The sequence below is a fragment of the Hypanus sabinus genome, chromosome 7 (assembly GCF_030144855.1).
Source record: "Hypanus sabinus isolate sHypSab1 chromosome 7, sHypSab1.hap1, whole genome shotgun sequence".
Classification (NCBI taxonomy): domain Eukaryota; kingdom Metazoa; phylum Chordata; class Chondrichthyes; order Myliobatiformes; family Dasyatidae; genus Hypanus; species Hypanus sabinus.
The window spans coordinates 39065749-39081101 of NC_082712.1; the positions used below are offsets into that span (position 1 = coordinate 39065749).

At 42.0% G+C, this 15353-nt stretch overlaps 1 protein-coding gene across 2 annotated transcripts; it reads left to right on the forward strand.

The window, feature by feature from the left end:
- Positions 1–417: 417 nt before the first annotated feature.
- On the forward strand, positions 418–11153 carry LOC132396719 (beta-1,3-galactosyl-O-glycosyl-glycoprotein beta-1,6-N-acetylglucosaminyltransferase 4-like). 2 transcript variants are annotated; one of them, XM_059974541.1, is made up of 2 exons: positions 418–713; positions 6657–11153. In XM_059974541.1, exon 2 carries the CDS (start codon positions 6658–6660, stop codon positions 8017–8019), a length of 1362 nt encoding a protein of 453 aa, XP_059830524.1. In that variant the 5' UTR covers positions 418–713; position 6657; the 3' UTR covers positions 8020–11153. The 2 variants fall into 2 exon arrangements, with proteins under 2 accessions (XP_059830524.1, XP_059830523.1); XM_059974540.1 differs by lacking the exon at positions 418–713 and having other exon boundaries at positions 6646–11153.
- Positions 11154–15353: the final 4200 nt, after the last annotated feature.

Below are 15353 nucleotides of genomic sequence, written 5' to 3' on the forward strand. Positions count from 1 at the left end.
TACTTTACACTTCTCCATATCCTATATCAATCACACCTTCCCAACTTCTCTTCTGCATCCACTTCGTTATAATCGCAATTGGTGTATCATAACCTTCCTGCTCTAAAGCTCCAAGCCCCGGCTAATGAAGACAGATAATTTTAACCAGCTTCTCTCCCATTGCTGCGGTCTTCTGGTTTATTTGGACCTTACACCAAGGTCCAATGTTCCTATTCTGTGTATATCACCGCCTTATTAGTTTTCCCAATATTTAGCAGCTCTCATTGTCAACACTGAGTTCCATTTCTCTGCCCACCTAACCAACTTGTCAATATCTTAAACACAAGAATCTATCCATTTATTTCCTCCTCACAAGCAACAACGCAACCTTATCATTGCTAGTAATATCAGTTCATCTCCAGGCTGTTAATGTATATGACGACCGGCAAGCGAGTGTCTGACGGGTTAACTCGGGTTTAACCTCTAGGTTAAACAGCAAACACGTTTCCAACACGCCCAGCTCAGAGTGTTCGAATCTGGTCACACTTCTGTAACGGCGTGACGTGATCAAGCCACACACGGCAGTGCCTGGTGAGTGTGCTCTGACAACCAACCAGAGAAGTTTCGCCCGGCCTCGGTGCTCCGCAAGTCGGCAGCTCGGAGCGTGGACTGCACCGCGTAACTCATTTCCTTCTTTTACTCTCTCAGAGCGTCCGTCCCTCGTCGCTTTGTCTGTAAGTTATTCCGGCGGCAGCCCTGTTCGGTAATGTAGGGGTGCGGAGTGCGTGGGGAGCGCGCAGTGAACTGACGAGGGTAGTCTGTGTAACAGTTTTGGCTGAAACCACTTCCTAAAAGTGAAGAATCAAATAATTACCCATAGCGGCTAAACTCCCCGACCTTGGATCTTGTTTTTTGCCCAAGTGTCAGCGAACACTTGTACAGATGGGAACCATGTGGTGTTCGGCTAAAGCGCCCTCAGATGGAGCTACCTTAACCTTAATAGTTTAAAAAACAGCATGTTAGAAGCACTCCAGCATCCGCAGATTTTCTCTTCTTGTGTCAGAAGCACTCTTTGGGGTTGGTAACATTTGTGACAAGAATAGTGTATCAGCACCGGACCTCCTCAGAACTTTGGCAAAAAGTTCTGGAATTGAATATGTAGCTGTTTTCCTCTTATAGATGCTTCCTGATCCGCAGATTGTCAGCAGTTTCCGCTGTTCTTGTTTTCAGATTTCCAGTACAGTACTTGCGGTTTGTTATTTTTAAATTCCATTCAGTTGAGTCCTGTGTGTGCTATCCAATTCGAGCCTGTTGCGTGTATCTGTATCTGTGTGTGTGTGTGTGTGTGTGTGTGTGTGTGTGTGTGTGTGTGTGTGTGTGTGTGTGTGTGTATCTATGACAGGCAGTGAGAAATAACTGGGTACATTATACAGGTTACACCACTTATGGAAAAATACTGTTGAGTCGAGTCGAGCGGGTCCAAGAAATCTTTCTACTTGCGCTTTATTAGAAATCAGTCACACTGTATCTGCAATCCTCGCTTCAGCCCAGCGCACACACTGGAAAACTCTAAGTTTAAAGTCTCATTTTAACTGCATGGAAATGCATAAAGTCTCTCAAAGGCGGGTTAAAGCGCGAGTTGGCCTTTGAACGCAAAGACAGTTTGGCCATTAATGATAATATTTATCTTGCTGAAGCCACTTCGTAATCTCGTGTTTTCTTACTTCATACTCGACAGATAAACCGATTTCCCAATACCATGATATGTCCCGACAGCTGAATCATCTCAGATCGAGTCAGAGTAGCAGAGAAGGATGTAGGTGGCTGTGCTCAAGAGTCTGGGGAGGGGGGTGCCTCAGAAATCAAAACAGGTTTTGTTCGGTACATTTGCAATTTCCATTTGCCAAACAAGTATCAAAGGTCAATGAACGGAGTCCAAATAGATAGATAGATAGATACTTTATTCATCCCCAAGTGGAAATTCAACATTTTTCCAGCATTCCATACACTTATTATAGCAAAACTAATAGTATAGGGACTTTATGAGTGTTGATCCTGGGCTGCAAGCCCAAGGTCCAGAGTTCCCTGGGAGGTATATAGAAGGAAGCATTTTGGTATGCTTACTCATATGGGCAGAGACAATGAGTATGTATTGAGACATCAGGCTAAAACTGTACAAAATACTGCATTTAGAGTAGTTTGTATGGTGGTTCTGGTCATTACTCTACAGACAGGATGTGGCGGAGGCCGAAGATATTTACCATGACCTTACCTCCACTGGAGGGCTGAGTTGGATAGGCTGGATTTATTCTCATTGGTTCATAGGAGGCTGAGGGGTGACTTCATAGAGTTTTATGAACATTTGAGGAACTTGAGGGCAAATAAATTATTGTTCCTGGGACAGGGGCGTATGGAGCTGGAGGGCACATATTCAAAGTTCAAAGTAAATGTCTGATCAAAGTACATATAATCACCCATATGCAAATTCATTTGCTTGCAGGCAATCACAGTAATTACAAGAAACACAATAGAATCAATGAAAAACCACATCCAACAGGACAGACAACCAATGTGCAAAAGACAACAAACTGTCCAAATAAATAAAAAGAGAGAAAAAATAATAAATAAATAAGCAATAAATACCAAGAGCATGAGATGAAGTGTCCTTGAAAGTGAGTCCAGAGGTTGTGGGCACAGTTTGTTTAAGGGGGAGTGAAGTTGAGTGGAGTTATCCCTTCTGGTTCAAGAGCCTAATGGTTGTGGAGTAATAATTATTCTTGAACCTGGTGGTGTGGGTACTGAAGGTCTTATACCATTTCCCTGATGGCAGCATTGAGAAGAGTGCATGGCCTGGATGGTGAGAGACCTGAATGATGGAATCTGCTTTCCTACAACAGTGCTCCGTGTAGATGCGTTCAATGGTGGGGAGGGCTTTACCCGTGATGGGCTGGGCCATACCCACTAGTTTTTCTAGGCTTTTTTATACAAGAGCATTGGCATTTCCATACCAGGTCATGATGTAACTAGTCAATATACTCTCCACCACACATGCATAGAAGTTTGTCAAACTTTTAGATGACATGCTGAATCTTCACATACTGTACTTCCTCATGTTTTCTTTGTAATGGAATTTGCATGCGGGACCCAGGTTGGAGCCTCTGAAATGAATTCAGGGTGACAGGGAAGACATTTAAAACAACACACACAAAATGTTGGAGAAACTCAGCAGGTCGGGCAGCATCTATGGAGGACGATAAACAGCTGATGTTTTGGGCTTCATCAGGGGAAGGGGAAAAAGCCAGAATAAGAAAGTGGGGGAGAAGAAGGAGCAGAAGCTGATAGATAGATGAAACCAGTTGAGGGTGAAGGACTTGGTTGGGGAAGAGGGGATAAAGCAAGAGGCTAGGAGGTGATAGGTGGAAGAGGTAAAGGGCTGAAGAAAAAGGACCTTTATACTTGAATTAAACTTGTGTCTAATCAAGCTATACCAGTGTAGTTACATTAACATCACCTAATAATGCAGAAGGTCAACCAGGGAATCCTGGGACAAACACCAACTAATAACAATTGCCATCTAATCAATCTACACTATACCATTAGCAAATTAAAGGAAGCTGTCATGGGCAATCCTATCAGTAAGACATAATCTGCTTTTAGAGGCCTAGTCTGGGTTTTGCAGGACAATTCAATTCCAGACTTCAGCACATTCAAAGTTCAAAGTACATTTATTATTGAAGTGTGTCTACTTTATACAAGCTTGGGATTTGTCTCCTTATAGGCAGCCGCAAAACAAAGAAACTGCCGAAAGGTTTCAGCCTGAAACGTTGACTGTACTCTTTTGCTAGATGCTGCCTGGCCTTCTGAGTTCCACCAGCATTTTGTGTGTGTTGCTTGGGTTTCCAGCATCTGCAGATTTTATTTTCTTTGTGAAACAAAGAAACTCAATAGAACCCATTTTTAAAATAACAACTAATGTGCAGAGAGAAAGAAAGCAAATCGTGCAAACAATAAAAGTAAGCAAAGAACATTCAGAACTGAAGTGTTACAAAAGTGAGTCCACAGACTCGAAGTCGGGCATCTCTGCAGCCAGAGCAGGCCCCAGCCTCAGTTCAGTGCAGAGCCAAGTGAACGTTATGGAGCAGCGAGTATAACCAGCCCATCCCTTGTCCGCAGTCCCAACACCCTGACCTTTACACTTAAATTGTCCAAACCTTGGGTCGCTCCTCGGGTTAGACCTGGGCCCTGCCACTTCCATACTCCTAGGGCCGATGCCCCGCCATCTCAATTTGGTCTGCCCCTGACCTTTCCAATTTGGCCTGGTGCTTAAATTGATGAAACCTCGATCTCTCCTCACTCTCAGCCTCTGCCTCTCCTCTGCTTGCCTTGCCTTGGTTCTCCCACATAAAAGTGCCTCCTGGCCCACTCCAGCAATGGGCAAACATTGGCTCATTCCCCACTCTCTGGCCTGGGCCCCCTGCCACCATGACTCAGCCTCTGTATGTCGCGCCACATCCGTCCTGCACCTTTGAGACTTTAGCTCAAACCGCAAAAATATCAGGTTGAACAGGGAGTTCAAAAGCTCAACTTCAAAAGGGAAGTTATAGGCTATTGTTTGCAGTGATCATTTGCCAGAAAAGGTTTGAATTGAATTTGAATTTGAGTTTGAATGGTGTTGTTAATAAAGTATTTAGTTGTTTCCTTTGTTTTGTTTGCCGCTGATAAATAGTCACTGAGGTTTACCAACACCATCTTAAACTAGAAATTCTAGAGGTGAGCTGAGTGCAACTGCCAAAATTGATTGAATGTGATACCAAAAAGGGCATGCAAAAAGGAAGTTATTGGGTGTTGAGGGGAAAACACTAATGGTTGGAATTATTCCTCATGGAAATCACGCCATAAGTTCAGGCATGGGGACAATCACCAATGATATGCACTTCAATTCAATTCTCAACTTTGCAAGAGATGAAGCATTTCTTGCCTGCGTATAGCAAGACCTAGACAACATTTAGGCTTTGTTTGATTATTGGAAAGTAACATTCACCTTACAAAAGTGCCTGGGCAGCAACCATCTTGAATCAGAAGTATCTAATCACCTACCCTTGACATTCAACCTCATTACCATTGCAAAGTCTACCACTATCAATAACCTTGGGATTACCATTGACCAGAAGCTGACTCAGACCAGCCATATAAATACCAGGGCATCGTGAATAGGTCAGAGCCTGGTACTCATGAAGTCTCTCTACCATCTGCAAGGCACCTGTCAGGCACTCAAGAAGCTTGACCCCAGCCAGGGCAACATAATCCTGATGCTGGGCTTTGACCCAAAATGTCAACAATTCCTTTATTCCTAAAGATGCTGCTCAACCTGCTGAGCTCCACCAACAGATTGTTTATTGGAAAATTATTTGGGACCCAATCTACCACCTTAGACATTCATTCTCTCCACCTTTAGTGTCCAGCAACTGCTGTGTTTACGAAGTGCAGTTACTCAGCTTGGCTGCTTTGACTACAGTGCCCATGCCTCCATAATGTTTACCCCTAAGAATGATAAGGGCAGCAGGTTCTTGGCAAGAGCACCCCCAGATGGTCCCTCTCCAAGTCATAAGTCACTCTCATCTGCAAATAGTTCACAGGCCCTTCATTGTTCCTGGTTCTTACAGTACTATAGGACAGCCTTCATTAGAAGCGCCTCTTAAAACTCTATCACAATTCAAGAAAACATCTCATGGACTCCTTCTGAAAGGCAATCAAGGATGAACAGTAAATGCTGGTTTTGACTGTGACACTCACATTCCAAACAAACAAACTAGATGTAATTATCAGTGAATATCCACAATCAACTTTGTGAGTTTACAATTAACCAGAAACCCAAGAGGACAACGTGAAAGAGTAAGCAGGAATATTAATTAAGTATCATTGCATCACTACATTGTGGGATAGCTTGGTTCCAGATTTATACTTACATTCTTTTGTCTCTTATCCCTGCTGAAACCTGTGCTACTATTCAACCTAAATAACGTGAGTCTGGGTTGGATCAAACTAATGAATTGTAATGCCTCAGTCACCAGCTCAACAATTTGTGACTGAACAAGTACTTTGCCAGGGCAGTTAGGAAGGTACAATAAACCCTGGCCATCCCTGTTGTTCCCAAATTGCAAATGTAAAATAATAGTGAGGCCAGCTTGAGGGAGAACCACAGATTTTACCTGCCTTGTGTTCATTGGTGCACTTTTCTATGACTATATAATTTCATGTTTGCTTTCAACCTTGTAAGAAAATATTTTATGAATAGTTTTATGTAAGATCACTTTCTGAGTGAGACAATGCAGAACTATGTTTAAATGTTAAGGGTAGCCCATTTAAAATGGAGGTGAAGAGGAATTTCTTCTCTCCAAAAGTTGTGAATTTTTGGAATTCTGTAATATAAAGAGCAACAGAAGCTGAATCATTGAGTATATTCAAAGCTGAGACTCTTTTTTTTTGTTACGAAGGAGTCAAGGATTATGGGGAAATGACTGGAAAGGTAAAATAAAGCCAAGACCAGATTTGTCATGATCCCATTAAATGATGGAGTGGGCTTGTGGGACCACATGGCCTACTCCCTGTGATTTTATTATGTTCTAAATGACATCCACATTTGTTTGTGCTGACATTGGGCTTTCTATGTTTTGCAGAATGAGTTTCAAGTTTTCCACTAGAAAAATTCATCTGAAGAAGATGCTTTGGCTGCTTTTAGCTGTTGCTCTGCTGGGCCTCTTAATATTCTGTTACAATTATGTAGGCAGAGACTTGCAGAAAACTTGGCTAGTAGAACCTCTCTTGAGTACCTCTTCACTTGTGTGGAATAGAAAGAATGCCAAGTGCTTGCAGTCAAAGATTGAGATAAATTGCACGGAAATCTACAATTACAACCCAGTAGAGGTGGGAAAAACATTGGAAATACGCAAGGGTAGCATTGTTGATTTGGAAGATGAAGATGTGGAGTTGATGACATCAAATTGTATCCAATACCTTCACCATAGAAGATACCATTATAATTTGACCTCAGAGGAGGAGCAGGAGTATCCCTTGGCATTTTCTCTGGTTGTTCATAAAGATGCCATTATGGTGGAAAGGTTGCTGAAAATGATTTATGTGCCCCAAAATATATATTGCATTCATTATGACCAGAAATCCTCAAAATCTTTCAAAATTGCCATGGATAATTTAGCCAGGTGTTTACCAAACGTCTTCATTGCAACCAAGATAGAGTTGGTGTACTACACTCATATCTCCAGGCTCCAAGCAGATCTCAATTGCTTATCGGATCTTCTCAACTCCTCTGTCCGGTGGAAGTATGTTATCAATTTGTGTGGCCAAGATTTGCCATTGCGATCCAACTTAGAACTAGTATCTGAACTGAAGAAGCTGAATGGGGCGAACATGTTGGAGTCGATGAAACCCACTGCCACTAAGCAAGAGCGATTTACATTTCACTATGAGTTTCAAAATACCTTAGATGAGTTTGGAGGCAATCTAATTCAAACAGACATCAAGAAGGATCCTGCCCCCCATGGCATTGAAATGTTCACTGGCAGTGCCTACTTTGTCTTAAGTTATGACTTTGTCAAATACATTAATAACAGCATAGTAGCCAAGGATTTCCTTGCATGGTCTGCAGATACATACTCACCGGATGAGCACTTCTGGGCGAGTATGGTACGAGTGCCGGGAGTACCAGGTGAGCTCCCCAGGTCCGGAGCTGAAGTGACTGATATACAAAGTAAGACGCGGCTGGTGAAGTGGAGCTACCTCGAGGAGATGTTATACCCACCTTGCACTGGAACTCACCGCCGCAGCACCTGCATCTATGGTTCTGCTGAGCTCAGGTGGCTCCTTCAGAGTGGCCATTGGTTTGCTAACAAATTTGATTCTAAAGTAGACCCTGTTTTAATAAAATGCTTGGAACTAAAGATTGTGGAACGCCAGAGAGATTGGCTAGGATTGACTCCTCAAAAGTTCTCTGTTTATAATATTGATGGAAACTTTTGGAGTTGAAGAAGTATCACATTTTGCATTGGAAATTTTGATCAAGCTTCAAAGCTAAACAGAAAATCAAGCAATGTTCTCTCCCGTTTTGTGTTGAAAGTTTTAACCACTAACAATGCAGAGAGTAAGATAAGAATACAAGTGCCTATAGAACTTGAACTGAAGTATATAGTCAAGTGACACCATTTGTCAAAGAGGATATAAGGGATTTTATTCCTTAGACTGTAGGAGACCGAGATCTGATCCTATGGAGGTGGAGAAAATCATAATGGTCCTAGAGGCTTTTTTTCCCGAGTTGGGGAATCAGACAGACAGACAGACATACTTTATTGATCCCGAGGGAAATTGGGTTTTGTTACAGTCGCACCAACCAAGAATAGTGTAGAAATATAGCAATATAAAACTATAAATAATTAAATAATAATAGGTAAATTATGCCAAGTGGAAATAGGATTCAAGAACGAGAGGGCATAGGTTTAGAGAGAAAGGGGAAAAATTTAATAGGAACTCGAGGAGCAACTTTTTTCACGGAGGATGGTATCTATGTGGAATAAGCTGCTGGAGGAAGTTGCTGAGACAAGTACAAGAACAACATTTAAAAGAAAGTTGAACAGGTACATGGATTGGAAAGATGCTAAAGGTTTTGGGCTAACTTGGCTGGAATGGACTGACTGGTCCAAGGGCCCAGCTTCAGTGCTGTATAACTCTATGACTCAGAGGAAATTTACAGAGGACAGTGCACTTACTAATACTTTTATTGCAATGTGAGAGGAAATCTTAAATGTCTCTTTTGCTTCCTAGAAATAAAAGAGAGATTAAAGATTAGCTCTATTTGTCACATGTATATCGAAACATTGAAGGTTTACCTCAGATCAAATCAGTGAGGATTATACTGGGCAAATATCACCCCACATCCAGTATCAACATTTCATTCCCATAACTCACCAACCCTAGCATGAGCTCGATGTCTCTGGAATGTGGGAGGAAACCGAAGCATCTGAAGGGAACACGTATGGTCACTGGGAGAACGTACAGACAGTGGTGGGAATTGATCTCACAGCTGGGTGCTGTGAAACTTCACACTGACTGCTGCTCTGCTGTGCTGCCCAAATACAGGCACAGGGAAACCATGCAAACTCCATACAGACATCACGCAAAGTCAAGTTCAAACCCAGGTCTCCGGTGATGTGAGGCAACAATGCTAACTGCTGCACCATCATGCCAGCTGCATTCTTTAATGCAATATTAGCTTGGAGGCATTTGTCTTTCCCATAGCTTTAGCCCATTGCACAAACCTTGCCGATGGCTGACATTAAGTTTATCCGATATATTTGCATTGCTCTCATCTCTAAGAAGTGTAAATTGTCCAACATTCTCTTGGATGGTAAGTGGGCCTGAGTATTGGTTTGCTAGTATGTGTGGTTTATTTTCATTCAAGTTTATATTCATTAAGGCTGTTACAGCCAGGTATTATCCAAAGAGGGGTTACCGGTGTCTAGGGAAATTGTGGCTCATCATCTGTCGTTGGCAGCTCATCAAGAAGAAGGAGAACTAATCTCAAACCTCCGCTGCCTTGCAGCTTAACCCACTCACTGGGAAGGCTTTGGGAGTAAACCCCAAGGAAAAATCCAGATCTGGAGTCCCTAAAGCAGTCCTGTGTTGAGTTCAACTCTGACTAGCAACTCCTGCGACACTGCTGGTGCCAAACTGTGTCGGTCTTTGCCGTTCCTTCAGATTCATCAGATGTGCGGGGTGGAGGAGGACCTGCTGCATGGGCCACAGCTTTCTCTCCATATCATCCTGCCTTGACTCGTGTATCATGTAAACAGCTGGGAAGCAACATCCATGGTTGACTTCAACCAATGAAGGGCCTCAATGTATTTCCTCCAAACCTGAATTTGTGGTATCACAGGGAGATATATCGAAATCTCTCTTCTGTTGCCAATTTGGAATTGTTCTAATTTTGCTTCAAGTGTCTTTTGGTTCACTGCACCAAACATCTTGTTCAGTAATAATAAATTATCTCACTGGGGGTTGTCCCAAGGGACTTTATTTGAGAACTGGAATAGAGCCATCACGAGCAAGGCATTTTTGAGAATGAGCACAATATCATTCTATGCCCTGCTTCTAGAAGTACTATTTTCAGTTTGGGAATAATCCGTATTAATACTAGATGTAAAAAATATAAAATTAGTAATTGCAAAATTCACCCCATAAATTTAATGTGTATCTGTGCTTCATATATTTACTTATTGGGACCTGCTCACTGGCTGGGCCAGTGTTTATTACCTATACCTAATTGCTGTTGATGGTGGTACCAGTACTGCTATTGAGGATTTTGAACCAGCAGTGATGAAAAACTGGTGATATCCTTCCAGGTTAGGTTTGTGTGCAGCCTTGAGGTGAACCTGCAGACAATAGTACTCCAATGGTCGTGATGATCGTGGAAGTTTTGTCATCCTTGGTGGCAGAGATGATACCAAAGAAGCTTAGATCAGTAACCTTCATTTATTCAGTTGTGGTTATCTGGGTATCATTGGAATATCTCCAACATATTGTGAATTCTGTAGTTGATACATCCACACTGTGTATTGGTTGTGGAAGGAATGAATGTCTGGGATGGTGAATAAGTTGCCAAAGTCCATTCTGCTTTGTCCTGGGTGGCATCAAGCTTCAGTATTGATGGAAATGTACTCACCCAGGGAAATGGAGAGAATTCTGACAGTATCTGTACTACTGGAAGAGATTTATGGTGTCTGGAGTTGGGTCATTTTCCTCTAGATACCCAGCTTCACACAGGACTTCTGTAACATATCCCATTGGGTATCTAGTTAGTGGTGACCTATATGATGTTAAGGTCTGGGACTATTCTCACAACCTATGGACTCTCTTTCAAGGACTCTTCACTCATGTTCTTGATATTTATTGCTTATTTATTCATTGTTATTATTTCTTTTTGTTTGCTTTGTATTTGCACTATTTGTTGTTATTTGTACATTGGTTGTTTTTCTATTATGTTGGGTGTGGAATTCCATTGATTCTGTTATGGATTTTGGATTTATTGGGTATGCCTGCAAAGAAACAAATCTCAGCTTTGTATATGGCGATATATTGTATATATAAACTTTGAATTTTTGAACTTTGGTAGTGCCATTGAATGTTATATGTAGGTAGTGTGACTTACTTTAGGAGTGATGGCTATTGCCAAGCACCATTATACATCAATATACATGACACACTATGATGTCTAACACCTGCTGCAATAGAGCTGTAGACATTTTTGTCTGCCGAAGGTTTGCAAATGGAATTAAACACTGTACAATCATCAATGAGCATCCCTGTTCCTGACCTTATGATGGATGGAAGGTCACTGATGAAGCTGCTGAAGATGTGTGGCCTTAGGACACAGCCCGCGACGATGATTCACAGCATCCTCCACAGAGGCAGCTACGTCTGCAGCCATTGGAATGTTTTTCTCTTGATGCCCATTGACTGGATTAGGAATGGAGGTACATTTCATTCAAATGTCTTAGAATGAAAAATTTAAAGCCCTCGTTATGGAACATAGAACATTACACAACAGTACAGGTCTTTATGCCAATGAGGTTGTGCTGATCTTTTGACTATTTTTCTATCATCCATATACCTAAATGCCCCTAATATATCTGCCTCAACCAATACCCCTGGCAGGGTATTCCACGCACTCACCACTCTCTGTGTTAAAACTTACCTCTGGCATCCCTCCCCTATACTTCCCTACATTTGCTTTAACATTATGCCCCCTGTATTAGTGATTTCTGCCACTGATCATCTTGTACCCCTCTATCAATTCACCTATCATCCTCCTTCACTCCAAAGAGAAAAGTCCTAGCACGCTCAATCTGTCCTCATAAGACATGTTCTCTTTATTTTTCCAAAGTAGTTTCCATCAGTTCAGACCGTGCTCAGGATGCACTAAAGCACACAAGGTCTGCAAATATAATGATAAGTCTCCTGGAATGGCAGATAAACCCTTCACTATTGATCCAGAAGTTGGAATGCAAACTCCACCAAACCAGGCAGGAAATTTAAACTAAATAAACAATACCTATCTAGAACGATAACAAAAATAATGACCAACTGAAAATGATCCCATCTGGTTCACTGATACCCTTCAGAGAAGGAGACTTTTCAGTGTTTTATTCCCTCTATGGCTAACTCATCAGGGTCCTCAGGGATAAGAGAATTACAAAGGTTCACCATACCGAGGGAAGAATGTTTTCTTTATCTCTGAAATCAACTGCCTATTCCTGATTTTGTGAAGTGAGTCCAGTGAAGCCTCACAGGACTCATTTCATGTCGCTTTTAGATTAGGAGGCCAGAATTCTGCACTGATGAGATAGTGTGGTGAGGAAGATAACAAAATGTGGGCTTTCATCAGTCCGGGTGTCAAATACGGAAGTAAGAATACTCCAACTTTATATAAAATCTTGCTTAGGCCTCAGCTGGAATGCTGAACGCAGTTCTAGTCACCGAGGTATAGGAATGATGTGATAGTTCACAAAAAAAAGGGAGGGGTGCCATGGGAGTGCAGCAGTTAGTGCGACACTATTACTGCTCGGGCCATCAGAGTTCTGAGTTCAATTCCAGTGCCATACGTAAGGCATGTGTACATTCTCCTTGTGATTTTGTGAATTTCCTCCGGGTGCTCTAGTTTCTTCTCACAGTCCAAAGATCTTCCTGTCAATTGGTTTATTGGTCATTGAAAATTGTCCTGTGATTAAGCTGGAGTTAAATAGGTGGATTGCTGGGCAACAGGTGGGATTGAAAAGTCTGTTCTGCTCTGTATCCCCAAATAAAACAAAATAAAATATTGCTGGAGGCAGTGCAGAGGAAATTTACCAGACATCTCCTGGGATGGAACATTTCACTTCTGAGAGGAGAATGGAGAAGCTCTCCTTGGAATGGAAGAGCTTAAGAAGGAATGTGATTGAGGTACATAAAATTACGAGGGATATTCATTGGGTAATTATCAGGGATATACATAGTGCAGACTACTGGAAACTTTTCCCATATCAGTCGTAGATAAAACCAGAGAAGATTGGTTTAATGTAAGGGGGAAATGTTCAGAAAAGATATCAAGGAGACCTTCGAGTCAGAGTCATAGAGAAGTACAGCACAGAAACAGGCCCTTTGGCCCATCTAGTTCAAGTTGAAACCATTTAAACTGCTTACTTGCATTGACCTGCACCCAGACCATTGTCCTACCCTCCAGGTACCTAGCCCAACTTCATTTAACATTGAAATTGAATTCACATGGGTCACTTGTGCTGGCAGCTTATTCTACACTCTCAAGCCCCTCTGAATGAAGAAGTTTCTCCTTATGTTCCACTTGAACTTCTTACCTTTCATCCTTAACCCATGGCCTCTGGTTGTAGTCCCACCCAACCTCAGTGGAAAAAGCCTGCTTGCATTTACCCTATCTATACCCTTCATAATTTTGTACACCTCTATCAAATCTCCTCTCAAAGAAGACAGTCCTAATCTATTTAATCTTTCCTTATAAACTCAGGCCTCCAGAGTTATATCCTTGTAACATCCTTGTAAATTTTCTGTACACTCTTTCAACCTTGTTTACATCTGTCCTGTAGGTAGGTGACCAAAACTGCACACAATACTTCAAGTTAGACCTCACCAACTTCTTATACAACTGCAATATAATATCCCATCTCCTGAACTCAATACATTGATTTATGAAGGCCATTGTGCCAAAAGCCTTCTTTATGACTCTATCTATTTGAGACACCACTTTCAATGAACTATGTACCTGTATTCCTAGACCCCTTCGTTCTACCACACTTCTGCTGCTCACTGTGTAAGACCTACCCTGGCAGGTCCTACCAAAGTGCAAAACCTCACACTTGTCTGCATTAAATTCCATCTACCATTTTTCCAGCTGATGCAGATCCCTCTGAAAATCATGATAGCCTTCCTCACTGTCCACGACATCCCCCAATCTTGGTGTCATCCACAAATTTGCTGATCCAGTTCACCACGTTATCATCCAGATCAGTGATATAGATAACAAACAATAAAGGACTGATTCCTGTGGCGCAGCACGTCGCAGGCCATCAGTCAGAGAGGCAATCTTCCTCTACCACTCTCTGGCTTCTCCCACAAAATCAATGTCTAATCCAATTTGCTACCTTGGCCTGAAGGCCGAGCCACTGAACCTTCTTGACGAACCTCTCAAGAGGGACGTTGTCAAATACCTTACTAAAGTCCATGTAAACAACATTCACTGACTTGCCTTTTTTTCTCATAACTTTCTCGAAAAACTCTATAAAATTGGTTAGACATGACTTGCCATGCACAAAGCCATGCTGAAAATCCTTAATCAGTCCATGTCTATCCCTTAGAAAACCTTCCAATAACTTTGCCCCAACCAATGTCAGGCTCACCAGCCTATTATTTTGTGGATTATTTTTAGAGCCTTTTTTAAACAACGGAACAACATTAGATATCATCCAATTCTCTGGAACCTCTCCTGTCTTAAGGATGCTTTGAATATCTCTGCTAGGGCATTAGCAATTTCAGCACTCGCCTCCTGTAGGGTCCAAGGGAACGCCTTGTCAGGCCCTGGGGATTTATCCACCATGATTTGCCTCAGGGCAGCAAACACCTCCTTATCTGCAATTTGAGTCCATGAAATTGATGCCACTTTGCCTTATTTCCGTAGAATCTTTGTCCATCTCCTGAGTAAATATGGATGCAAAGAACACATTTAATATCTCCCCCATCTGTTTTGGCTCGACACATGGATGATCATCCTGGTCTTCAAGAGGACCAATTTTGTCCCTCGCAATCCTTTTGCTCTTAACATACCTGTCGAATTCCTTAGGATTCTCCTTCACCTTGTCTGCTACAGCAACTTCATGCCTTTTTTTAACCTTCTGGATTTCTTTTGTAAGGGTTCTCGTGCATTTCTTGTACTCCATAAGCACCTCAATTGCTCCTACTTTCCTATACCTACAATGTATCTCCTTTTTTCTCTTAACCAAGGCCTCAATTTCTCTTGAAAACCAGTTCCCTACATTTGTTATTTTTGCCTTTTATTCTGACAGGCACAAACAAGCTTTGCATGCTCAAAATTTTGTTTTTGAAGGCCTCCCACATTCCAAGTACACCTTTGCCAGGAAACAGCCAGTCCCAATCCACACTTGCCAGATCATTTCTGATACCATCCAAATTAGCCTTTCTCCAATTTAGAATATCAACCGGCAGACTGGACCTATTGCTTTACATATTTACTTTGAAACGAATGGCATTGTGGTCACTGGATACGAAGTGCTCCCTACACAAAC

What these genes read in the sequence shown, in the direction of transcription:
- LOC132396719 (XM_059974540.1), top strand. Translation starts at nt 6,646, where the DNA reads ATGTTTTGCAGAATGAGTTTCAAGTTTTCCACTAGAAAAATTCATCTG.